This window comes from Pogona vitticeps, chromosome 3 (assembly GCF_051106095.1).
Source record: "Pogona vitticeps strain Pit_001003342236 chromosome 3, PviZW2.1, whole genome shotgun sequence".
Lineage (NCBI taxonomy): Eukaryota > Metazoa > Chordata > Lepidosauria > Squamata > Agamidae > Pogona > Pogona vitticeps.
The window spans coordinates 51,295,898-51,323,007 of NC_135785.1; the positions used below are offsets into that span (position 1 = coordinate 51,295,898).

Below are 27,110 nucleotides of genomic sequence, written 5' to 3' on the forward strand. Positions count from 1 at the left end.
GCCCTCTTCTTTTAGAACTTGATATGCAAACATGTTCTCAAAAAGATCTTTGCTTTGTACCAGCAAATGGACATTGTAGGGGAACAATTTATCAAATCTCAGTCATTTTGCAAAGAAGTTTTATTTGAAAAACCAAGTAATCTGAAAAATATTTTCAATCTATCAAGGGAAACAAAAGTCCATATAAAAGGCATGAACAAAAATATTTGGTACAAATATTCATTAAAGGGTCATAATTATACAACAGTAATTGTCTCTCTGCCCCCAAATCAACCAGCAATTAAAATAAACTGAGCATGAAAAGCATTGTTTGGATGAATTCATTCATTAACAGAATGTGGTTAAAGACGTTACAATATTTTAAATAAGATATGAGGTGGTAAAGCACTTTCACAGCAACCTTTCAGATTTCAAATCTCCAAAGGAAGCAGAAAGATTAACAGTTTCTATCCTAATCTTTTCCCATAGCAAGGAAAGCATGAGGGGACACACACACACACACACACTTTTGGAATGGGGTAAGAAGTGACATCGAGATCAACAAACAGATCCACTACCAACCCCAAAGTTGGAGTGAAGTAAGGAGAGCCAACGTTCTTTTTTCTGACCTAAAAGGACAAAGGGATCCTTACTAGAGCGAGGGTGCTTGGATCATCTGCACCTGTTGTCATCTACGGAGTGTGAGTGGGGAAATGAAACTTCTGGGTGCCAAACCATGGCCTACAAGTTACCACTTATAACCAGCCCCGCGAATGACCAGGACGTTTAGAGTGCAGGAAACACTTATATGACTGAAAGTGAAGGTCCTTCCAGACTAGGTTCCACAAGCGTAACAGTGTCCATAAATAGCACACTCTTCATCTGAGTGGTCAGTTGATGTTCCTTTGGCTCTGAGGGATGGGAAGATTTTCATGAAGGTATTTCATACTCCCTTGCTCTGAGAAGTCGGACACTATATGGTTCTCCCCTCTTAGCAGCCACTTCGTAGTCAAGAGGCCCTCAATTCCCACTGGCCCACGGGCGTGGATGCGTGATGTGCTGATGCCAACCTCGGCCCCTACAAGGAAAGAATGGAAGAATTACACAGATGGTAGCAAGAAAGTGAATGGGGAAAATTCTATTATCCGGTTCATTAACCCAAGTTACAATGATCAGACCATGTTCCCCTCAACATGCTTCACGCATTATCTTGGAGGTCCTGACCAGTTCAGTCATGTACCTCATAGGACTGTGGGTTCCTTTTTGTGACACAGCATCGTAAGAATTAAAGGTATAGCAGCAAAATACTTCCTGTTCATCAAGTCATTTGTATCACAGTTTCTCTCCACTAGAATTACCACCTTGAAACTGCCTGCACGTTGTACTCAGAAACGCAAGTTTTACCCATATGCTGATCGTTACATATTGCTGGCAGTACCAGTTGTGCTGTTGTTAACATGTAGATCAAAAATACAATTGGTGTTCACAGAGGAATGGTGTACATTGTTTTGGCACTGGTGCACATGGCCAGGGATACAACCAACACCTCTTGATATCTGATCAATTAGCTATGGCAACCTATACTATCCCTCTGCATATTATTGTTATTTATTTTTTTTACAGGATGAGACTGTATGAAAAAGGCAAGCTAACCCTTTTCTCCTGAATTCAAACGGTTTCTGTTTCAAGCAGACGGTCTGGTTTGACTGCAAACAATGCAGAGTGCCTGGCGCTTGCACACTTACCAAGCCCAAAGCGATAGCCGTCTGAGAAGCGGGTACTGGCATTCCAGAAGACGCAAGCACTGTCCACATGCTGAAGGAAGAACTCGGCTGTTTTTTCTGACAAAGGGAGAAGGAGAAAAGGCTCAACGTGCCGTGATTTACAACAAAACAGTGTGCAGACTTAAAAAACAACTCTGCTTCAGTAGATGCTTGTTTAATATAGGAAACCCCATGTGAACTGACACAACTACAGAACCCTTAATGTACAGATGGGGAAAGCACAGCTTGGGGGCTGTATATGCCTCCCTTAAAGGGACTAGTACAACCTCCTAAACCTCTTTAGACCCTTCACCACAGACCTCCCAAAACACACCACATACATTTCCAGATCCAAAATACAAATTGCACCCCTTAGAAACCAGGGAGCAGTGTCAGGTCTTTAAAAGACTTTTTTCAGTACTGGAAGTGATTAGCTGGTCACTTCCTGTTTCTTAAAAAGGTCTGATTTAAAAGGCCTAAACCCAATCCTAGAAGGGGCGAAATGCAAAATCAGAAGCCTTCCCCCAGGCTTGAGACACGTACAGTTGAAGGCACTAAGACAGCCTCGGAGATGCATGTTGGGCTCCGATTCCCATATGATGGTAGTTACAGCCCAGCCAGTGCCTCTAGTAGGCATCGGTCTGAAGAAGGCTGCCCTAAGAACAGTCACCCTGGCCACACACCATTATCTGTGATGATGACATCTGTATGGGAACTCCCATATCTGTGGATATGTTCAATCGCATCCTGCATACTGTCCACAACTTCAATACAGCACTCCAGGTCTCCATATTCCGTACGCAGCGATTTCACCTCTGAGGGGCTGAATGTCAGGTAGGAAGCAAATTTTGGGCCAGCATGAACCTTCACCTAAGAGGACCACAAAACACTTCAGAACATTTTAATTCAATAAAGGACAGCCCTACACAAAAAGACAACCCATGCCATGTGGAAACTTCTGCTTGAAGGTTGTAGCTGCATTCTGTTCCAGTGACGTGCATACACTCCTGGCAGGATGTGGCAACTGCCAGCAGGCAGGGTAGCCCCTTCTTCTGCCCTTTCGCTTAGAGGTGAAGCATAAGATCGAAGGGTTATTTCAGCCAATCCTGGTTACAATTAGGTAACTAGTATCCTATCTGTCTCTCTCACAACATACTATGTAAATCATGCTAAGTAAATTAAAGAGCTTTCGGGGCGTTGCCAGTAGGCTCCGCTGGTTCGGACATCTGTGCTGTCGACTCCTTTGTTCTAAGGCAATTAGTCTTCCTTTGTTCCGTGATCACCCACAATGCCATGTGGGGAAAGACTGTAACTCAGTGCTGAGGATACCCTTCTTGACATGTAGAAAATTCTAAATTCAAATCCTGACACCATCCAGACGAGACTGGGGAAATTCCTCTGCTGGAAACTCTTGAGGAGCTGCAACCAGTCACAGCACTCCAGGAGTGGCAACGGACAGTACATGATCTACATGCAGCCTCTGCCCTCCCAAAGTTTTTCAAAAATGTTTTTTTCAAAAATATATTTGGCCAGCAGAATTTGCGACAACATTTCTTCAGTTAAAAAACGAGGCTTACATTTAAGGCCAGAAGTGTCTTAATTAATGTTTATTTTATTTATGAAACTTAATAAGTCGTATCATTATTTAATATAGAGTCATTCTGTCATTATATTTATTTTTAAGAGAGTAAATCAGCAATTTTGAATACTCATCAGCTCCTTAAGCCAAAGCTTCAACACATCAGCTAGGCCTCCTCGAAGTGCAGCCTTCAAGCTGCTGGCCAATCTGAAAAATACTCCTACACGCTGCCAAAGTTGCCCTGTCACTGGTGCAGACAGGGCTGGGCTAGATATACCAATGGCCTAAACTTGGTACAAGACAGATTCCTATGAGTCTTTCTATAGGTTGGGGGTTTTTTTTTAGTGAATTCTTCTTCAAAGACATTAAAGTAAGGTTCTTAGTACATTCTACACAGAAGCAGCCATTTTATGGGTTGTGGCTGCTGGACAACAATGCAACTTCTTTCTATGTTGTTCAGAGTGCCTTTAGACTCTGGGCTAGCAGAAGAGGTACATTTACCAGTCAACCCTCCAAGTCCTGCTTCAAGAATACTGATTGTAGGAACTAAATATCTTAAGTTATGCTTGCCCCCCCCCCCGCAGAAGTTTAACAAACATAAAATTCATATGTTCTAAGAAATCTGAGATGACTTCAAGAGAAACCTGCCTTCTAAACACTTGTCTCTGGTGGCTTTCCAGTCCAGGTTAGACAGAGAGGTGCCTTGCAGAACTTCAAGATCAGCTTGTACCACTACAAAAGCTGGCTCCAACGGAAATGTGTTTTCAAGGTTAAACTCCATGCTATGTCCAAAATAACGGTGTTGTATGAAAAACCTGTGCCCTACCATGTGTAATGCATTAGCAAATTCCTCAGGGTTTGTATCTGCTGTATTCTACCTTCAGTGAGCTGCTCACAACAGAGGAACTCCTGCCAGCTCATCCTTCACATTCACTCCATACAAGGCAGCCATTTTTCACTTGCCTGTTCCACGCGCAACATGTCAATGATTTGGTCAAACACAGGAGTTCTCAGCAAGTCCCGATGTATCAGCAGCGTCTCCAGGGCATTGCATGCTGCAGGGTATTCACATTTTGAGTCTCTCACTGGATGAAAGGCAGACAAATGGTTACACAGAATGGTATGTTGCAAACAGCTGTTGATCATCTAAAATAAGCCGGTGAACTGGGACCACTGTTGAACGTTCATCCTCTCTGCCATCACATCCTCCATTCAGCCCGGCCAATTGAAAAACAAGATTTTTGTCCTCTTACCTATTCTGGTGACCTTCTCAACGCTGGCCTCCAAGTCCACATACACATGACAAATTCCTTCACTGTGTCCCATCACAGGGATCCCTTTAGCAGCTTTCTGGATGTCCCGCACCAACTGAGATGAGCCACGAGGGATAATCAAATCTATTAGTTTTTCTAAACGGCACAGGTCTTCCACCTCCTCCCTGGTATTTACCTGAAAAGACCAAGCAAGCCAAGTTTCTTTAAAAACAGTTTAAACAAACCAATACATATTTAAGAGCTGTGGTGGGAAATGTGTGGCTGTCTGTATGTTATCAGACTGCAAGCTTGTCCACTCTGGGATTATGCCTTAGAGAAGAGCCTGGTTGTTTTAGAGAAAATTATGCTTCTGTGTACAGCCAAGAACAAGTATAGCTGGACTGTAGAATAAATAAGGTAATGCCTGACACAATACCATATGCATTCACTAGGGAAGAAAATATCTAGAAGAGCTTTGAAGGGAGCTGATTATTTCCAGGATCCTTGCCCAGTCCAGAAGGCCTGCCTGTACTGCAAGAACCCAATTATCTAGATTTGCTTTATGGTATTGCAACGCCAGAGCCTGGAAAAGCAGGTCCTAAAATCCTTCACTAAGCATAGATTCTAGCCACAGTGGCAAGGAGATTCTGGGGGGTTTGTCATCCCCAAAAGTAACTTTCATAAGCAATGCTCAACATAATGAAGCAAAAAAGAAAAAAAAAACTTACTTTCTGGTAAGATTTATGCAGCCAAGATATTTAAATTAGAAATATCTGCCCTGTATGAAATAAACATGCTTCATTCTTACTGAGATAAACTGCCGATTTTTTTTTCCACCAAAGGTTCTCTTTTGGACATAGTTATGCATTACCTCAAGAAATAAACATGTCTTTAAAAAGATAAAACCACCAGAACATCTGGCTTCTTTTTTTCTAAAGAATATATCTTGGTTCTGATACCAGCATAAGCACATTCCCTCCTTCTCAAGCTGCCTTACCCCCTCAAGTACTCACCAGTTGCACTGCATCCTTCACACCGTGGATGGAAAGTGCTTCTTGTGTCAGTTGGTGGAGGAGTTGGTTACTGCATGATGCCTCTTTTCCTCCTTTAAGCAATAAACCATTTCCACTGGCTATAGCCAAAGCGGATACCTAGCAGTACAAAGGGAGCATGACCAGTGTTAGGAAATACATTCATAGCAGTAGCAGACCTTTCTGTCTTTTACAACAGCCTTACCTACACTGGCTACCTCCAGATGTCCTACATTATAAATCCCAACATCCCTAGCCAACATGTGCAGACATGCATGTAGGATCTGCAGCCCAGTAGAAGCTTTCTAGATTGTGAGTCTAGTGACTACTGGCTTAAACAGGACTACCTGCAGTAAGCTTTAGAGGTAAACTGTACTGTTGATGCAAAAAGAAAAAGTGGCTGCCTTGACAACTTTTTAAGAGGACAGAAAGGGAAACAGAAGACATATCTTCAAAAATGAAGTTTCCTATCAACCCATGTTGTTGTTGTTTAGTCGTTAAGTCATGTCTGACTCTTTGTGACCCCATGGACCAGAGCATGCCAGGCCCTCCTGTCTTCCATTGCCTCTCGGAGTTGGGTCAAATTCATTTTGGTAGCTTCAATGGCACTGTCCAACCATCTCGTCCTCTGTTTTCCCCTTCTCCTCCTGCCCTCACACTTTCCCAACATCAGGGTCTTTTCCAGAGAGTCTTCTTTTCTTATAAGATGGCCAAAGTATTGGAGCCTCCGCTTCAGGATCTGTCCTTCCAGTGAGCACTCAGGATTGATTTCCTTCAGAACAGATAGGTTTGTTCTCTTTGCAATCCAGGGGACTCTCAAGAGTCGCCTCCAGCACCACAATTCAAAGCATCAATTCTTCGGTGGTCAGCCCTCTTTATGGACCAGCTCTCACTTCTGTACATCGCTACTGGAAAAACCATGGCTTTGACTAATGCGGACCTTTGTCGGCAAAGTGATGTATCTGCTTTTTAAGATGTTATCTAGGTTTGTCATCACTTTCCTCCCAAGAAGCAGGAGGCTTTTAATTTCGTGGCTGCTATCCCCATCTGCAGTGATTATGGAGCTCAAGAAAGTAAAATCTGTCACTGCCTCCATATCTTCCCCTTCTATTTACCAGGAGGTGATGGGACCAGTGGCCATAATGTTAGTTTTTTATGTTTGAGCATCACACCATTTTTTGTGCTCTCCTCTTTCACCCTCCTAAGATTCTTTAATTCCTCCTCACTTTCTGCCATCAGAGTGGTATCATCTGCATATCTGAGGTTGTTGATATTTCTTCCGGCAAACTTAATTCTGGCTTGGGCTTCCTCCAGTCCTGCCTTTCGCATGATGTATTCTGTATATAAGTTAAATAAGCAGGGAGACAATATACAGCCTTGTCGTACTCCTTTCCCAATAAGGGATTTGATTTAGATTAAACCTGACTAGCCCAGTAGTTTTTCCTACTCTCTTCAGTTTAAGCTTGAGTTTTGCTATAGGAAGCAGGTGGTCAGAGCCACAATCAGTTTCAGGTCTTGTTTTTGCTAACTGTATAGAGCTTCTCCATCTTTGGCTGCAGAGAACACAATCAATCTGTGTGGCGATCCCCTCTGAAGCCCCTATTCCTTCAGGACTCCACGAGGTTCTCGCCCCTCTTCTTTCTTTGCTGCCACCAGGTATTGCTGCTTCAATACCATTTAATCAACGAGACAAGTGTGCTTTTAATACTTAACTCATTTATTAGGTCAGGGAAGTTAGCATCTGATTAATATTAGATAAGTAAATCACAGGTTACTAATCACTTGTATTTATATCAAATCTACTTTGACTTTAAATCTCTGTTAACTCTCTGTACCATTCAGCATTCTTACATAACCCTAACTCACTCTAAGTTCACTTTTAAGTTTCACACTGTCTCTCACTCACAGAATCTCTCTTCATACTCCATACACCAGCCTTTATATCCAGCCCCCTCCCCCCTTGGCTCCACCTTCTGTCCTCTCATTGGCTCCTACTCCACTGTTCAGCTGTGACGGACAGGTGAGGGCAGGGCTGTTCGCTACAGTCTGATTTCGGTATTGCCCATCTCGTGGTGTCCATGTGTAGAGTTGCCTCTTGTGTTGTTGGAAAAGAGTGTTTGTGATGACCAGTTTGTTCTCATCACAAAACTCTATTAGCCTTTGCCCTGTTTTGTTTTGAACTCCAAGGCCGATCTTACCTGTTGTTCCTTTTATCTCTTGACTCCCTACTTTAGCATTCCAGCCCCCTATAATGAGAAGAATATCTTTCTTTCATGTCAGTTCTAGAAAGTGTTGTAAGTCTTCATAGAATTGGTCAATTTCAGTCTCCTCAGCAATGCTGGTTGGTGCATAAACTTGGATTACTGTGATGTTGAAGGGTCTGCCTTGGATTCATATTGAAATCATTCTATCATTTTTGGGATTGTATCCCAGTACAGCTTTCCCCATTCTTTTGTTGACTATGAGGGCTACTCCATTTCTTCTACGGGATTCTTGCCCACAATAGTAGATATGATAATCATCTGAATTGAATTCGCCCATTCATGTCCATTTTAGTTCACTGACGCCGAGGATGTCAATGTTTATTCTTGCCATCTCCTGTTTGACCACATCCAGCTTACCAAGGTTCATGGATCTGACATTCATGGTTCCTATGCAGTATTTTTCTTTGTAGCATCGGACTTTCCTTTCACTCCCAGGCACATCTGCAGCTGAGCGTCCTTTCAGCTTTGGCCCAAACACTTCATTAGCTCTGGAGCTATTTGTACTTGTCCTCTGCTCTTTCTCAGTAGCACGTTGGACGCCTTTCGACCTGAGGGTCTAATCTTCCAGCGTCATATCTTTTAGACTTTCGTTTCTGTTCATGGAATTTTCTTGGCAAAGATATTGGAGTGGCTTGCCAATTCCTGCTCCAGGTGGATCGCATTTAGTCTGAACTCTCCACTATGAGCTGTCCGTCTTGGGTGTCCCTGCATGGCATAGCCCATAGCTTCTCTGAATTATTCAAGCCCCTTTGTCACGACAAGGCAGCAATCCATGAAGGGGTTATCAACCCATACCAAAATCAAACTCTTATCATAAATACACGCAAACATGCACTAACGGCAGATTCATATGAATCATTTCACTCCTCTGGAGTCCAGAAAGCCAAGTCCATAAAACAAGCTCTTTCCAATCCATAATAAGACAAATTAACGTTATTCTTCCACAGCTCATGTTTCTCACTTACCTGAGGAAGGCAGTCAGGTCGGGATTCAAAAATCACCAGCAAGACCCCAATAGGCACAGTCACTTGCTCCAGTTCCAAATCCTTCGCTATCCGTGTTCTTCTCAGGACACGGCCCACACTGTCCTGTGACGAGGCTGCAATCTGACGCAGCCCAATAGCCAAGCTATTCAACTTGGCGGTTGAGAGACTGAGCCTCTTCAAGAGAGGCTGGGCCAGTCTCCCTAAAAGAGATGCAGAAGTCAGGATTCACGTTATCACGTTGCAAGCCAAGCAGAGGTACAGTTCAAGCAATCTAGGGCCAAACTTTGTTAAAACATAGTATTTAGGAATTTTATCCTGAGGCAAGATAACCATCAAGGCCCTTGTAGCAAGAACAGTCTGTTGCACTGCTTATTGTTCTGCACTCACACGGAACTGTTTTGTTTGTCCACTCTGAGTATAGAATGCTGGATGGGTTAGGCCTCTGGACTGATCCAGCATGATTCTTCGTCCCTTCATTGATGCAGATCTATGAGCCACAGATCTGTATCTAGCCTGAGAGCCAGCCCGTCTTAGTTGGTTAGGCATTTTTATTTGGGAGAAAACGTGACCTTGTGGACAGCATGATCTTAGTTGTGACCTTGACTCCCCTTTACCTGGTAGCTCACATGGAGAGCTACACATTTTTTGGCCCTAATGGTTGCCCCTAACGTTGCCCATGGTGGCATCTGAAAACATACAGGGACGAACAGGGATAGGGAGGCTTAGATCTTTCCACTCCTACTCACTGGGATTTAGCAATACCTGTTATGTTTATGAAAGCTTCACTCTCTTCTGCCTGAGGCTGCTCCACACAGAATGCTGTTTTCCTACCTCTGCAGAGAAATACTGTACTCAGCTGTTCTTTGGGAGACAAACAGTATTCTTACTGAAGATCATTAGTGTATGAATGGGGGTAAAAGCCTCCACCTATCCCCATTCTGAGCAGCTGACAGATTTTTTTTTCTCATAGCTGCTCAGATATTCAGCAAGGCCTTGGAGAAATGTCACTGGGGCTTGTACCTGAAGCAACTGGGGGCCACATGAAGCTTGTATGTCATGTACATACCCTGTCTATCATATGCAATTAGAGACAGACTGAATGCCCTAGATTAGAATATATGAGTTCTGACTAGCACTAGAATTCAGTTCTTTTGACAAACTCATAGAGCCAAAAGGGACCATAACAGTCATTGAGCCCAGAGAGGGATAGATAATTCATGAGAAAGCATTGAGCCAAAATTGCGGACAAGTTTCAGTATTTCAGGAGAATTTGGCATAAAATGTTTAGATGTTTCTAGCGTTTGATTGTCTAATCTCTATAGATTGCCAAAATGCAATGCAGGAGCCTTAGACATATCCTGCATCACCCCTTGGGCCAATGGAAAACTATTTCTATCTCCTACTCCTGAAGCAGTGTTTTTAAACCTCTTTATTCTGTAAATATTACCTTTGTTTTCAGCTTCTTCCATATCTTTTTTGTTGGCTGCAAGAATCTCTTCTCGCTGATCTGTCAGAAGGTCAGCAAGATGATAGATAATTTCTGCTCTCTGTAATAAGACACATGAGAAACCATCAGTCACTTCCATACATGTAACCTGTTCTCTCACCACTATAGTGATAACAGTGGCACTATGAGCTCCTCCCACTTCACAATTCAATCTCTAGTTGCATTGCCAGATCCTTGTCTTATCCCTTATAGTCTAGCCTGCCTGTACGCTGCTGGATGAGTACCTAATCACTTTAATTTGGGACTCAGTTTGCTCCACCATCATTCTTCAGAATACCTGTGCTACAGAACCACCCTCATTTATTTCCCTTTCCCCCTCTTTCTAAGTGCCACAGGCTTACGCTACTGAGTTCTCACCATACAGGCTAGGCATCAAACCTCCACAGTTCACCAATCCAAATGCTCCATCAGAAGCCTAATAATCCCCATTTTGCTATCCTATGCTAGCAGAAAACAAGCAGGGTTGAGCTGCTGAAGGATCAGCACCTGGGCTAGGAACCTATGTGCTAAACTGCATTTTTACATCAGTAAACCATTAATCAATGGTTGCTATAGATTTTTGGGCTGTTTGGCCATGTTCTGGAGAACGCGGCCAAACAGCCCAAAAAACCTACAACAACCATCAGATCCCAGCCGTGAAAGCCTTTGAGAATACATTAATCAATCTTAAGAACCATAAAGGAAGCTTAATATTAAAGAATCACTGTTGCAATTTCCACACTGGCTCTTTCCTGTGCTCAGTGCTGCAAGATCTGATGTCTGCACGGGTCGACTGTTAGTCTTGTGTATTTATTAAAAAGCACTTGCACTGCTTTTGAAAGCTTCAAAGCATAATATACACTGAATAGGCAGGTACCTGTTCAGGGTCTAGCGCTGCCAGACTTCTGCCTCCTGTTCGAGCCATTTCAGCCTGTTGCTCTACAGTCGGACCTTTTGAGAAATGAAGGAAATGTTGTAATCAGTTGCAACTATATCAACTGCAGCTACTGTGTTTTCTAAGAAGAATATTTAGAGAAGTTACTCTTTTCATATCTAAGTTCTTGGATGGGGCTTTAACACCTCCAGGTCCACAGATATGGGGTACACATTTTAAACCTGCACTCTGCACACACATGCACACACCCTGCAGGATCCTAACTTTACACCACACCTGCTGCTGATATGAAGCCCAATGTCCTTCCTATACTAGAATTTCATTCCCAGGGAAATGAGTGGTCTTAACCGACCAGATAGGCGGGATATAAAATAAATAAATAAATAAATAAATAAATAAATAAATAAAACAAAATGAAAAGCCCACCGATCCCCACTTCTAGCAGGGATCTTCCTCTTCGGCATCTGTACTACTGATATTCCTGACCACTCCCAACATACCTGCAGGCTTCACCTCTGAAAAAAATGTGCCAACTTTTTTCCCTTCTACAATGTCTGTAATAACGTGGCCTGAGATTTTGGGGTGAGTTCCATTGGCAATCACAACCGAAGTACCTCCTTGGAGAGCCCACAGGGCAGCTTTCACCTATAAAGGAAAAATGCATCTTAAAAATGAGAAAATAGATGCATGCTTTCAAAACAATATAAAGCAACTGTTTTCTGTAACATCTGGTATAAATTAAGAACTCTCCAAGGATCAACCCCTTACTACAGGCATTAAATCCAGAGGCAAAAGTTTAAATGAGCAACTTACATTTTTATAATGGGCAGAGCATAGGCCATGGAGATAAGCACCGCACCCTAGAGTCGGACACGACTGGACTGAATATCAAGGGGAACCTTTACCTTTACCTATTTCAGTTACAGAAATAACAAAATGCATATGTGTTTTGTTTTTTCTGTAACTGAAATAGGTAAAGGTAAAGGTTCCCCTTGACATTTAGTCCAGTCATGTCTGACTCTAGGGCACGGAGCTCATCCCCATTTCAAAGCCATAGAGCCAGCATTTGTCCAAAGACAGTTTCCATGGTCACGTGGCCAGCACGACTAGAGACGGAACACCGTTACCTTCCCACCGAGGTGGTACCTATTTATCTACTCACATTTTACATGCTTTCGAACTACTAGGTTGGCAGGAGCTGGGACAAGCGACAGGAGCTCACTCCGTCACGTGGATTTGATCTTATGACTGCAGGTCTTCTGACCTTGCAGCACAGAGGCTTCTGCGGTTTAACCCACAGCGCCACCACGGCCCTATAATAACTGAAATAAAAGGTAAAGGTAAAGGTTCCCCTTGACAATTTTTGTCCAGTCGTGTTCGACTCTAGGGGGCGGTGCTCATCCCCGTTTCCAAGCCATGGAGCCAGCGTTTTGTCCGAAGACAATCTTCCGTGGTCACATGGCCAGTGTGACTTAGACACGGAACGCTGTTACCTTCCCACCGAGGTGGTCCCTATTTATCTACTCACATTTGCATGCTTTCGAACCGCTAGGTTGGCGGGAGCTGGGACAAGCGACGGGCGCTCACTCCGTCGCGTGGATTCGAACTTACAGCTGAAGATCTACAGATCTTACAGCACAGAGGCTTCTGCAGTTTAACCTGCAGCGCCACCACGTCCCTATCAATAACTAAAATAGTCATCATAAAAGATATTAACGAAGATCTCAACCTGTTGCTAAGTGCCATTCTCTTTCCCCAGTACACAACAGAACACAAGCAAAAGCAGAGTGAAGTCTGACAAACCTTGGCTTCCATGCCTCCCATCCCCACCCGTGATTTGGTGCCAAAAGTCACTGATTGCTGGTCTCCAGGATAAAATATGTCAATGAGCTTTGCATCATCTGATCCAGGGGGGCTATCAAAGAGTCCTAAAAGAAAGAGATGGAGATGTGCTAGAAGCATGTACTGCATCTTCAACAGTATTATGGTCAAAAAGTGCTGCATGAGTCTAGGCAGAGGAAAAGAGGGAGTAAAGTAGCTATACACTTTGCACAAACAAGATCTTAAGAGGAAACCAGTTGGGGGCTTTGTAGCCCACATACCTGCCCACTTACATAATCAAATGTAAAACATCATTTTACTTCTAACATACAAACATTCCTTCCTGAGCTTCATTTCTCAGCAATCTAGCACTCCCAAAGATCTACACTATGCATTTTGCACCCTGCCCCATTCCTTCCTTAATCCTCCTACATTTTCCCATTACTTCCATCACTCTAGCCTCTGTCACATACATCCTTTTGCCCTTTTTTCAAGGGATGGGGGAAAGTACAAGGAAACAGGGACATAGAAAGTCATGGCTACCATTTACTGTAGCAGGCTGCGTAAAGTAACATCACAAGTAGAGATGGGATTATTCGTATATGAATGCCCCTGCACAGGTGGCAGTAACGAGGGTCCAGCCCCATGGGGCCAGATGGTCCACTCACAATTTTGCCACTGTCGCAACCTCCATGCTCCCATCCTATCACTCTGGAGATTGCAATCGGCTTGCTACTCCTGGCAGGAGGCAGGACAAAAAGCCTCCCTGCCCGGTCAAAGAGTGGCTCACAGACTGCAAGCTCCGGAGTGATAGGAAGGATTCCAGAGCTCATGGCAGTGGTGGAATTGTGAGTGGACCATCCAGTCCCATGGGGCTGGACCCTTGTAATCACCACCTCTGCGGGGGTATTCGTATACAAATTCAAATGCCTCTATCTGTAGTCACAAGTTTGATTTGTCCACTGCAAAATGGGAACCACAGTGCTCTGGTGTCGACCCACAGTATCATGTTGGTGGCAAATGGAAAGTACCAAACACCCAGTAAAGAAAGTGAGCACATTAATACAATAAAGGAAAGAAACAGGAGCACAGATGTATTACCTGTCTAGTTTGCTCCATATTGTTAAGATCAAACAATACTCATCCTATGAGCTTTTGCACAAAAAGGTAATAAGAATCAGAATTTAAAGCCAGAGAGAAGATTGTGAGGCTTCTGATTCTTTTTGGGTCTAACAAGCTCTGTTCCTTTGATGTTCATGCAATTTGGGAAGACACTAATCTATTCCAACAAGGAAGACCCCATCTTTTTCAACTCTAGGTACCTTAACAGATTCCACACCTCTGTCTCTAACTAGCAGCAGAAATGTAATTATTGCTTCTCTTTTACAAGGCCTCCTCTGCAACCTAAGATAATGAGCAGAGACAGAATTCTGACAGGACTGCACAACCAATTTGGCTGGATAATGAAAAAGGATTCATACCCTCGACATCTGAGAGAATAATCAAGAGATCGGTCTTCATTTCCACTGCTAGCCGTGCTGCTAAGCTGTCATTGTCCTTCACACTGATTACCTGCAACATACACAGAAGTCAGTAATACTAACCACGTGAGAGGTACCATATCCCCATGCAATTCTTCAAAAAGAAAAGCACAAACATGGCTATTGTGCACTAGGAGCATTTGCATGGTGAAATGTTCTGCCATCAGCACCCAGTCAACAGCCAGACTTGCAAGCAACACCCAATACCCCTATTTAATGCACTGCAACCAGAAGCAGAAAGACAGGCACTCCAGCACTGTAGGATTCTACTCACCCCCATGCTCTACCAGTCCAACTTGGAGAATCCAGAGTGACCACAACGTTAGTGCACACCACAGCCCAGAACTAGCGTGTTAGCAGGTCCAAAAGCAAGACAGCACCAACCACCCACTGCAATGCACTACCCACGTTTACCCCCTGTAGATCACTGTTTGGCTCTGGGGGAGGAACCACAGCATCATTGGTGTTGATGATGGGGACAATGTTCATCCGTAGCAATTCATGCAAGGTCCCATTTAAGTTCCGACGCTTCTGCTCGTCGTGGAAATCCAAGTTAGTGACCAGAATCTGGAAAGAAGAAAAGAACTGCTCTGACAAAAATTATCCACTATCAGTTTCGGTATGAACAAAGCCATCAAGTACACAAATGGAAAAACAGAGACAAACTAAAAAGTTTCTGAATTCTTTTCAGAAGAGAATGTACATTCTATTAAGTCAAACCAAGGCAAATGAAGGGGAATTGTGTACAATCCATTCCAGTGACAGAAGTCACATTAACCACATGTGAAATTTGAAAAGTCACCCTAAGGACCTGACTACATACATGGAGGTGTGGCACAGTCAAAGGAGTGATGAAACTAAGGTACTGGCAGCTACTGGACTGGGAGCAAGTCATAGGGTTGACAGGGATAAAGCTCCTAGAAAAATTTTATTATTTCTTTATTATCCCACTGTTCTTGCAAAACTGGGACATGGGGAGGTTCCCAACATGGAAAAGGTACATTGGAAGTTATAATATTAAAACACAATTCAACTAATTTACTCAGCCAAACATCAGGTGAATTAAAAGCTATCTTCAAATGCATCAGCATTCATCCATTCAAAGTCCCCTTTTGAGCAAGTGGTTATTTGCCAAAAGCCTGCCTGACACCTGATGGAAAGGCAAATTGGGGGCTTGCCTGATCTCTCCGGGAATGAAATTTCACAGCCTAGGACCACCCACCAGGAAGGTCCTTCTTTAAGTTTCCTACCACACATGCCTTTGAGATATGAGCAGTGGTTCTCAAACGTGAGTCCCCAGATGTTCTTGGACTACAATTCCCAGAAGTCTTCACCACTTGCAATGTAGGCCAGGATTTCTGGGAGTTGCAGTCTGAGATCATCTGGGGGCCCAAGTTTGAGAACCACTGACTTAGTGAAGTATCTCTCTGAAGAACTCTAAGCCCAAATGGGAACAAGGAAGTACCATGGAGGAATCAGTTCCAGACATAAGGATCCAAGAGGGACGTATTAGGCCTCTGTGAGACCATGTATCACATACAAAGTTTCTTACCTGGGCTGCACAGATGCTGTACTGGGTGAACATGGCCTCGTACAGAGCCATCAGCCCACTCTGACCAGCAGCAGCACAGGCTCGAGCTTCTAGCACAGGAATGGCCTGAAAAGATTGGAAAACGTATCAGCATGTCACAGCGGGATGCACAGCAGTGCCAACAGGACACACACACACACACACCCCGACTGTCCCAGCTACTCACCATATCTTTGAGCTGGTTCTGCCCCGAGTGGAGAGCCTGCCTCACGCTCTGTGAGAGCAAGATTTCATGACGGAGCCGCTGCTTCCCAAATGCCACAGCCCCACTAGTGACAATCATCATCTCTCGCCCCTGGTTTTGCAGCATCGATACCTGCAGACAGGAAAGAAGGAACATGTCATAAGTTTTAGGGTCATCCTATCCTGCTCCCAGTTCCACAGACTGTGCTAGCTCTTCCATGGGAAAATATTTTTCCATATCACTTTTTCTGCTTTTTTGATAAAAGTGCTTGGTGCTGCTCAAAATAGGTTGAGAAAAGGCAGTTAATAAGGTACAATCCTCAGAATACTCTTTGCAGTAATTCGAAAAATCTAATTATTCCTCTCCCTGCAATACCTTCTTCTTTTTAAAAAATTTCTCTGGAACTCCTGCTTCTTTACAACACTATCAGGGTAGAATACATCTGGATGGCATCAGTGCACAGCAAATGTCAATGTGGCCAGTGTGTCTAGCTAGGATTTAAGAAGTCAAAGATCAATTTGCCAGTGAGCTGGGTGGACTTGGGTCAGCCCCATCCTTTGGACCTGGCCTGACTTACAAAGGAGTTGTGAGGATAAAGTGAGGGAGGAAGAGATCATGTGGAGGGAAAGTGTGAGATAAAGGAAGCCAATACAGTGGTGCCCCGCTTGAGGATTACCTCATTAGACGAGGAAATCGCTTAACAATGAGTATTTTGTGATTGCTATAGTAATCGCAAAACAATGTATGGAGTTTTTTCGCTTAACGACGATCAAAACAGCTGATCGTCGGGTTTTCAAAACGGTTCCTCACTGTGTTTTAGGACAGATTCCTTGCATTACAGGCACTGGGAAATGGCTGCCCTATGGAGAATCTTCGCTGGACGCTGAGGTATTTCGCCCACTGGAATGCATTGAAATGGTTTTCAATGCATTTCAATGGGTTTTTTACTTTCGCTTGACAACGATTTCGTTCTGCAGAGATTTTGCTGGAACAGACTATCCTCGTCAAGCGAGGCACCACTGTAATATGTAACATCTCTTGCTCTTCAAATAAGAGACTCTCTGCTCCAGTCGCTTCTCCACTAGAGGGATCTGCTACTATTGCTAGTTATGAGCAAGTTCTGAAGTACCATCATTGTAGGCAAGAAGCCTGAGACATTTTGTCTTCTTGTGTTCATATTAATTAAATTGCTGTTCTGCCCAGCCCTCAGTTAAGGCCAACGTGAAGGGCTAACAGCCTTAGAATCCACCAGTCTGCATAGGTATTGATTTAAGAGGAAAACAAGTGGCCAAGCCATCACCCCAAGTCCCTTAGCCTAGTTACCTGCTCCACAATGGATGCCAGTCGCCCAAGGGCCAAGCCACATTCATCTCCGCGAGTCACAACAGCGCTGCCTAGCTTCACCACAATTCTCTTGGCATGCTTTAACTCACTTCGGTGAGCGAAGGACTTGCCGTGGGCTCGGCTGAGGGGCACTGTGATAAAAGGGATGTTACTCCAGCCTCGGGCAGACGTATTCCTCAACACCAGGTTTGGAGCCAGTAAGCCTGAGATTCAAACATAAAAAATGCATCAGATTCCTTCCTCCTTTTCCTAGATCCCAGATGTCTGGAAAGGAAAGGAAGACATTAAAAATCTGAATACCTCCTACCCACCCATCCTCAGCAACCATCCACTTTCAGAATGCCTGAAAATATTAGTCCAAGTGACCTCTAGGCCCAAGGTCAATTTCTTTGCAAAAAGTAATAAAACTTCAATTAAAAATAAACATACTGTATTCTCTCTCTCTCTCTCTCTCTCTCTCTCTCTCTCTCTCTCTCTCTATCTATCTATCTATCTATCTATCTATCCACACACACACTCATATGAATGTGTGTGTGTGTGTGTGTGTGTGTGTGTGTGTGTCTGTCTGTCTGTCTGTCTGTCTATGCATATGAATATACAAATATATGAGTAGCTGCCCATTGACAGGAGCAGCTCTGAGAACTGGAAAATACTAAAGAACTAAAGTCTGAGTATGATTCAAGGCTTGCGTTTGGATTCCTTTTGCTGGCTACGAGTTGATAAAATGGCGGTAGTGTGCCCTTGATGGCAACCTATGTCTGCACTGCCTCTTACAGCCGTGCTAAACCACTGACTTACATTGTTTACATATTTTTCTCATAAAAAAAGAAAAAATTAAAAAGAAAAAATGTATGGTTTCTAGAATGTTTATTTTGTGTTGTGATTATGCAACAAGAAAATAGAAACCAAGAATCAATTCAGGGAGAGCAACAAAACTATATACAACATGTCTTGCATATGTTTTGGCATCATCACACCACACATTTTTTCTTTCAACTGAACAGCATCAAAAAAATAGGAGAGGGTAAAAAAAAAAAGTTATGAGAAAAATTTGTAAACAACGCAAGTCAATGGTTCAGCATGGCTGTAAGAGGTAGTGCAGACATAGGCTGCCATCAAGGGCAAACTACCGCCATTTTATCTACTCGTAGCCAGCAAAAAGAATCCGAACGCAAGCCTTGAATCATACTCAGACTTTAGTTCTTTAGTATTTTCCAGTTCTCAGAGCTGCTTCTATCAATGGGCAGCTTTGGGCAGCTACCTCAGATAACAGATTTGGGGGTTTCATGATGTGGCAGCAAATTATTATTGCATTTATGCTGCCAAAGAAATACTGGAAAAGGCGCTAATAGAATTTTCTGTCTCCTATGCCAAAGCAACTTGGCTGATTTGGAGTACAGTGCAGCATGACCAGGGGCAGGCACCATTCGTTGGTCTGCTTCAGGAAGCAAAATGTCATTGGCCTGGCCCTGCCAATTCTTCAGCATTGATACAAGGACCACTATGCCCAGCCCTCTTTTCTCAAATACGCACAAGGGTGGCAGCCAGCTACATCAGATTGCCTCCAGAATCGTCCTGACGAACGCAGTGAAGGGAGAACAGCAGCCCGGTACAGCATTGTGAAGAGTTTGCTGAATTCAAAAGTACCTGCAATTATAAAAAAGAAAGCCTACTTATATAGCTATAAAAACTGTAGCCCAGATAGTTTTCCCACCCAGACACATACATGTCAAAGCTTTGCAGCATACCAGGACAATTGGAAGGGGAATCAGCACCTACCCCCACCGCAGCTCTCCAATGGAAGGTTGGAAAACATACCCTATGAAATGTCCTTCTTTTAAAGAATGGTATCAATACTTTTCAAATTAGTTTTTAAAAATAGTATTGCTATCATCAATTACATTGCTGCAAAACTCCTAAATGTGAAATTCATTAAGACTGATGCTTCCTATATCATTACACTGTTTTACTTATCAAATAAGTAATACACAGTATAGCTGAAGTATCGCCACCTATTTGATCTTCAAAATCTGAATGCACACTAGAAATCTGCAAAGCAATTTACAATTCTGCAGTATAAAAACAAGGCCTTTGTATAATGCCCCTTTCCTCTTCTGAAATTCCTTCACCTTTGGTATCAGCTGGAACCCAAGTGGCGACCTATGGCAGCAGCAGTGTAATTGAAAAAGCTGTATTGATAAATTGCTGCTAATTAAAGAGTTGCTGCTTGTGTGTCTTGTTCAAAGCGCAGGCCACACAAATGGCACATGACAAGGAATATGAATAGCAACTCATTAAGCTGTGGCAATTTGTCACAATTTAATATAATTCCACTTATCTGGTCTATATCCCCAACAGGATTCTGGCTATCAAACACAGAGAGAGGGAGAGACAACCAACAGCCATTTTAACATGTGAAAGAAGTTAAAAGGTTCTTTTAACATTGCAACTTTTCCAAATTTTAGTATCCATACAACTCAGTAAAGAAAGCTACGGATTTTCAAAATAGTCATTACAAAAGATTAACCTGAAAGTGATATTCTCAGCATATGTTTACTATGATGGAGCACATAAAAATAATAATAGAAAAAGCTGAATTCACCAAATAATTTTTTTAGTTATTTGGATACTTGCTTCTGAGTAGGCATACAGAATACCAAGTCTCAGTAAGATCCACAAAGCTTGCTTTCAGTTAAATGTGATTGTCACTTTGTTAGACAGAGCTGTAATAGAGGACTAACTGAAATATATTGCTAAATCCAGTTGCTACCTTTGCTTCAAATCCACAAGTCAAATAGTAACCAATGCAATCCTTTACAAGATTATGCTGCTGCCATTGATACTGTGAGATGGCAAGTAGAAGAAGGGTGATAGTAACAAGATGCTTACACCCCAGTCTCATTTTGACAACACTAATATCAAAGAGACAATTGTGACAGTGCGTCTCCCTCAGGCCTTTCCAATACAAACCCTCCACAGCCAAACACCACTGTAGCACTGAGACCAGGAAAGAAGCACATGGACATTTTATGACGCTACACAACATTCATTCCCATCTTTAGATTCACACCACTAACCTCCTAGTGCAAATGCCAGAGCAGTCCCCTATATGGATTCAAAAACTGCCTTTATGAAACATTGACCCAGGTACAGAAAGTCCCAACCCTTAGCACTTGTACCTACTTTTTATGAAGAATAAAACTGGATGGGGAAGAAAGCAAGCCTTCAGACAGAAGCAGCTCACGCCTGTGTTCAGGGGGGGGGGAAGAGTTAATTCCCAAACTCCTAACAAAATCTAATTAGGATTCCTTAGGAGCTGCCGGCTGCCAAAACTGGATCTGTCACTACTGTAGCTCCGAAAAAGAGACAGCAGCCTACCAGAAGCTGATGCAACCAGACTCCTGGCAGAGAAAGGCATCGCCTCCTCACACCACACCAGGCAGCTGTGGCTGATGTAAAAGCTCCACGTTGCAGCACAAAATCCAAGCGGAAGGCTGAAATGTCAACAAAGGCTGCTGAGGAGAAAGCTTTGAGGCAGAGCCGAATCCATGGGGCCCTCTCTTTTCACCACCCACATCTCTACCTGGGCATTTACGAGAGATCAATGGATACGGCTGGATTTCTGTTTTCCGTGCATTTTCCTTTTGATCATTATCGCTTTTCATAGATGTATTTCATTGTTTCAAGTATTATATTACTCGGGAAGAGCACTTACTTTATGAATAAAACAGAGTACCTACCAGGGCCTCGAGGTGGGCCTGGAAGTAAAGAGACAAAATCCTGAATTCTCAAAATTGGAGAAGCATGGAAAAGCTGAAAGTCACACCAATTAAAGCTCCAGCAGCTCTACTCTATTCTACCTGAGGCTTCGGAGCAGCTACACCTATGTGGAACCAGACAACACAGTTCGCAGCTACCTTAAACTGCTGAAACTGTGACTGCTCAGGTATAGAACTGTAAAGAAGTGTATTGTATGCCTGAAGGAATAGCATAATACTAAGACATATATCTGTTTCCTCAATATGTGCATTTCGACCCTAAAACATCACACTGTATGAATCTGACTTGTGGGGGGGGGGTCACTAGTGTGGGCATTGCCATCGACAGACTATCCCTATTCAGTCATGGTGGCAGGTAGCAAACTAGCTACAGCTGGTAAGACATTTCCATGCCATAGTCACTTGTGACAAGACTGGGTCTAGGAATACCCCTAAATCGTGTACTTGCCATCGCAAAGAAAGAGCAACTGTACCCAAAAACCTAAACAGGATGAATACCCTTTCTCTGGAGGGGAGAGTCACCTGCTCAGAGCATCTCACAGTTCTGTTATGTGGCAGGATTCTCACATCTGAAATACTTCTATAATTTCCCACATACTGTATTCTTTCCTGCTTTTAATAGAAACAGATAGTAGCACAAAGGATTTAGTGCACATTAGGGCTGTAAATTCTAGCTTGTTCTGTCCTTGCAGGCAAGCAAGATAAATTGTAGCATTCTGCTCCTCCCTAGGAATCTCCTGGGAATTTACATTTGTTCATGTTGCTGGCAAAAGCTTTGCAACTCATAGAGATGTAGGTAGGGCAGAGATGGCGATTAACTCTGCTATAGATTATAATGTCCTGGGAGAGTCTAATCCCAGACTGCTCTGTTATGGCTATGCATTTTTTAAAATCAACAAACCAGAATATATGCTCAAAATACCTATATGGTACAGACATATGGCTCAGCCTGGTAGCTGAAGCTTCCTGTCTAATCTATGTCACTGAGTGTAACTGGGAGGAAGAAATGAGCAATCAGTCAAAAAAAAAAAAAAAACAGTGGGAATCATGCACATAACCATGGTTGGACACTGATGCTCATAGATGTCTAGTCAACGGCAACTGTTTTGCATCAAAATGTTCTCATTAGGACATGTCCATCTTGTAATGTCCAAAGTGTGGCCCAGATAACTTTGCTGCTACAATTATAGGGTGATGACTTCGCAGTTGTTCAATCTCTACTGTAGCAATAACAAGCATCATGCCACAATTCACACATTCCATCACATGCTTTTTCCTACCCTGTGACCACAGTCGTGAGGACAAGCGGGCCGCTGACAAAATATATCCTAACTTTCTAACAGAAGTGCTGTGGTTCAGGAGGGATGTCTGCAGGCCAGCCAGTCTGCACGTTCTTCTCCAGGATATGCTGCTCTACTCCCTGTCCCCATTTTCTGTCTCTCATCCCAAAGGACATTCAAGAAGCCATAGCAACCGAGCACAGCCAGTCTTCATTGGACTGTTCTTGGTGGAAGTTAGTTTTTAAAAATGCAGTTACATTCCATAAGCCTTTAGATCGCCTGAAAATGCTGATCACCTCATCATGTTTCTTATTGTCCCTGTTTTGGCTCCACTGCTATCAGCATTAAATTAACTAAACTTGCTATTAGAAATAACAACAAATTCTAGAGAACTGTTGCAGAGCAAGCCACAAATACCTCCTGGAAACATTTGTATGAATCTAACATGAGTTTGCCTTAATACGCATTTAACAAATGAGCTTGCTTTTGTTTTGCAACTGTTCATTGGAAGATAGCATGGTTTTATTTGTGTGTCTCATGTTTCAGGGACATCAGACATATAGATTATACAGTATTCTTGTGGAAGGAGAACACAGGGAGGGAATGTGTGATTTAGAACTGTGTTCCCAAAGAAATTTTACAGGAGGAAAAGGTCCACCTCTACTTCTTCAAGGATGAGGGTAAAACTAGGGCCCATCACGCTCCCTCAAGACAAAGGAAATGTGTAAGCCAGTTCTTCACCACCACCACCACCACCAGCATCATTACAAACATATTATCTTGATCCCTTACGTTCTGTGTTAACCTGGACTGCTGACAATCAGCACACTTGTTTCAATACTGTGGCACCAAGGTGGCAAGTTTTGTTCCCAATTCGGCAGATTTACTTATGCTATTCAAGCCTTTAAGCAAATGCTGCTATGACTTCAGGGAACTGACTAAACTTTTATTCATATGGCAATTGGCATTAGCCAGAAACAGGATTCTTGCTGGATTTTCTGCTAATGTGAATCATCAAACCTTGTTTTAGGGTAGCATATTCCTGATTTTATTTCCACAAAGTCAGCAGCAGGCCAGTCTTTAAAGGTCAGCAAAAACACATGCCCATACTGTATTCCTGTGAAGTTCTCCTTGTGCCACCCTGAAGAAGGCAGCAGGTGGCAGTATGGTCCCCCAAGGCTCCCACAATGACAGACATACAAACATCTCGTATGCTAGATTTCAGTTTACAAAGTATGTCTTTAATAAAGGTATCAGCTATACTATAATTTGATCATAGTATTTTTCTTCAACTCTTATATCTCCAAGTACATTGCTGCATGGTATTTCACATAATTGACAATACTGGTATAACCTAGCTCAGTTTTACCATTACAACTGTATTACTGTTGCCCTTTTTTATACCCAACAATTGAAAAGAGATAAACTAAAAAGAACAACTGTCTGGATCAACATTTTTTTCAACCTCACAACAGATCCTCAATAGTTTTTGTCCTTCGCTGTTATTATTCTACAACCCCACAATACAGGTTATGACAAAGTGAAGGAGACAAGAGATTCCTGTTCCAATAACCAGATGTAAATAGTAAATGCAGATATACTAGTAAGAATTCATTCTAGGTAATAAAAAGATTTTGTGCAAAATATCCATGGTGATTTCTTTACATCACTTGAAAAAACCATATTTTCTATTTATGTGAGAACAAGTAGTAGCCTTGTATCATATACTCTGAGTGCTTAACTTGAAAAAGAATAAGAATAATCTAATACCATGACAAGACTCACCTGTATTGCTCTGGTTAGATTACTTCATATGTCAGCCTTACAAGCTTCCCTTGGGAAAATGTTACTTTAGAGCATTGCACATTTTATAGCAAATCCAGTTTGTCTAGTCTGGCCTGGCAATTTGAAGAGGTCGGAGCACAGCATTTCAAAGGAAAACTACTGCGATCCCCACCCTGGCAATTATATGCCGATCCAAACAAGCAGTGGCAAACCAGGGGAAAATTCCTGTTCAAGGGCAGGCCTTACGAAAAGCTTCAAAAACAAGATTTAATCTGTGTCTTTGGTAAAACTGGCTACATTTAGAAGATGCTAGATGAAAGTAAAATAATCCCATGCTACAGTTGTTCCTATCTGCACAAGTTTACTCTGTTCAACCCACTTGCTGGGTCCAGCTGGAGGTAAAATCCCTTCAGCTCCTAGTATTCTACAGAGCAACAATCATACTGATGGTTGAATGCAACAGGAAAAACAGCCATTTCAAAATGGTTATATATATTTGTTCAGCCTCATTGACACATGTTTATCTTTTTAATGGTTTTTATTTCTGTCTATCTTGTATGCTATACAACATTATGTACCTGAAGGCAGAGACAGGAAATGAGTATTTGAATTCTTGGGCTTAAAAATAGCCCAAACTTAGTCTCATTTAAACAAAACCTGTCAAGCATCCCTAGTTTTTATCCTAAAGGATTCTTATCTTGGAAACTTTTAAGACAACCATGATCTTATATATGATCCTATATTTAGATGCCTGCCAAGGAAAGATCATTGAATTCATTATTCTATATCTAGTTTGAGGAATTGCCATATTGATTGCATTGTTATAAGGGGTCATGTGGGGTTCCATGTTTTAATTTGTAAACCACCCAGAGTAGCATTTCCACTAAAGGGTGGTATATAAATCAAATAAATACCCCCATACTAGTGCGAGCTGGCATATACAACACTCTATTTACATATCATTGATTTTACAATCAAGTGTTTGCCCTTACATCTTTCAGGAGAGCATTCACACCCACTCCAAACCTACAACTGCTAGGCAGCACCTATTCCAGTGAATATATAAAATCTAATGCCTTAAATAATGCAACCTGGAAATATACAACTTCTCTTCTCCAGCAGTTAAAGAAAAGGAAAAAGACAGCAGAAAGAAAAAAAGAAAAGAAAAAAGAACAGAAGATCCCTCTCTTTCCATTGTTAAATACTGACCTTTGCCCCAAATGCAATTTGATATACTGTATAAAGAGGGAGACACAGAAGTTGAGAAATGGATGGAGAAAGGAGTTCACAGACTTGTGTATACAAGCTTTAAAGAGATTTTATTAACCAGAAGCAAGCTAAGTTTGTGCTACTCACTAGAGAAAACTACCATGCAAAATTTTAAAAGCAACCTCACTCAGAAACTGAAATGCAGTATGTATCTACTTTGTTTAAAAGATCAAAAGGAAGCAACAAACTGATGATGGAGCATCCAACTTAGAAGAGGGGAAAGGGTGGGGAGATTACCTTTTCAATAATCCTTTATGAGACAAGACCTCAGTTTCATCCAAAGTTAAGCTACCGCTGTAATGACTGCCCTCTTATTTATAAACACAAGGAGAGCCCTGGGGTTAATACAAGTATTTATGGCTACACTATTTAATAACCACTTTTCATACAGAATTAGACTTTGCTCTTCACTTTATAGTAATTTTGGAATCTGCCCTCTCACAAGGAACTTATCTTAACTTTCCAAAATTGCTGTACAAGTTTTATCAAGCCGGAAAGAGTCAATAAATGCAAAGGTTGTGCTGAGATATAACCTCCGTTTGCATAAACCCTGCTTGACTTGCTTGTTCATTCTTTCAGATGACAATCACTTCGCATGATCACAACTTTTGTGACATTAAGCACTATCAGAAGCACCATCAGGAAACTGCCATTCGTTACTAATACGATCAGCTGATAGGCCTACTCAAAGTAATGATACGGGGATTGTGCATGACTCTCAAGACAGGATCATAACAAAGTCTTCTTGTGAAGGTGCAGTGCCAACAGATGCTACCACAACAAGTGACAGCAAAAATTAGTTGGACGTGTTTTAAGTGCCCTGTTTCCACATTTACAATCATTAGCACAGACTAAAAACCTACTGCCCTTAAACCGATAAAATGACGGCCTCTTTGATGGCATTCAGACGATTTAAAAAGTGCTAATGAAGCTAAGGGAATAAGAAATGCGAATTAAGAGAATGTGTCCTCCACACAATCAGATCTCCGCACGAGCAGGAACACAGGGGTGATCCCGCGCCTCCACGGCTGGCAGGACCCCCATCCATCCATCCCGCCCCCCCCCAACGTATATGCGGAGAGGAAACAACGCCAGGTGCGATCTCCCCCCCCCTCCGCAAACACACGCTTGCGCTCCGCAGTCTCACCTACGAACTCTCGAAACTGGGGGCGCAGCGCACCCACCACCACTCCCCCAGCTGCTCGGGCCGGCGGGAGGGGATGTCAGTGGAAAGACTTCCGGTCGAATGGCTCCGCCCCCTCCAGGCCCCGCCCCCTCCC

The 27,110-nt window shown here is 42.7% G+C and overlaps 1 protein-coding gene across 4 annotated transcripts; it reads right to left on the bottom strand.

The window, feature by feature from the left end:
• Positions 1–102: 102 nt before the first annotated feature.
• ALDH18A1 (aldehyde dehydrogenase 18 family member A1) lies at positions 103–27,110 on the bottom strand. 4 transcript variants are annotated; one of them, XM_072995738.2, is made up of 18 exons: positions 26,978–27,110; positions 19,251–19,364; positions 17,697–17,920; positions 16,356–16,505; positions 16,151–16,255; positions 15,013–15,165; positions 14,539–14,629; positions 13,040–13,164; positions 11,737–11,881; positions 11,219–11,292; positions 10,303–10,402; positions 8,835–9,055; positions 5,588–5,725; positions 4,575–4,770; positions 4,285–4,406; positions 2,426–2,612; positions 1,725–1,820; positions 103–1,057 (listed from the first exon to the last, which is right to left on the bottom strand). In XM_072995738.2, the coding sequence occupies exons 2-18, from the start codon at positions 19,333–19,335 to the stop codon at positions 870–872; spliced, it is 2,400 nt and encodes a 799-aa protein (XP_072851839.2). In that variant the 5' UTR covers positions 19,336–19,364; positions 26,978–27,110; the 3' UTR covers positions 103–869. The 4 variants fall into 4 exon arrangements, with proteins under 4 accessions (XP_072851839.2, XP_020658729.3, XP_072851841.2 ...); XM_020803070.3 differs by having other exon boundaries at positions 15,007–15,165; XM_072995740.2 differs by lacking the exon at positions 26,978–27,110 and adding an exon at positions 24,562–24,580 and having other exon boundaries at positions 15,007–15,165.

What these genes read in the sequence shown, in the direction of transcription:
- ALDH18A1 (XM_020803070.3), bottom strand. Translation starts at nt 19,335, where the DNA reads ATGCTGTACCGGGCTGCTGTTCTCCCTTCACTGCGTTCGTCAGGACGA. An exon ending in TGGGAGGCATGGAAGCCAAG is followed by an intron (nt 11,882 to 13,039) that starts GTTTGTCAGACT and finishes TTTCCTTTATAG; the next exon opens with GTGAAAGCTGCCCTGTGGGC. An exon ending in GGAAGAAGCTGAAAACAAAG is followed by an intron (nt 9,056 to 10,302) that starts GTAATATTTACA and finishes CATCTCTTTTAG; the next exon opens with GGAGACTGGCCCAGCCTCTC.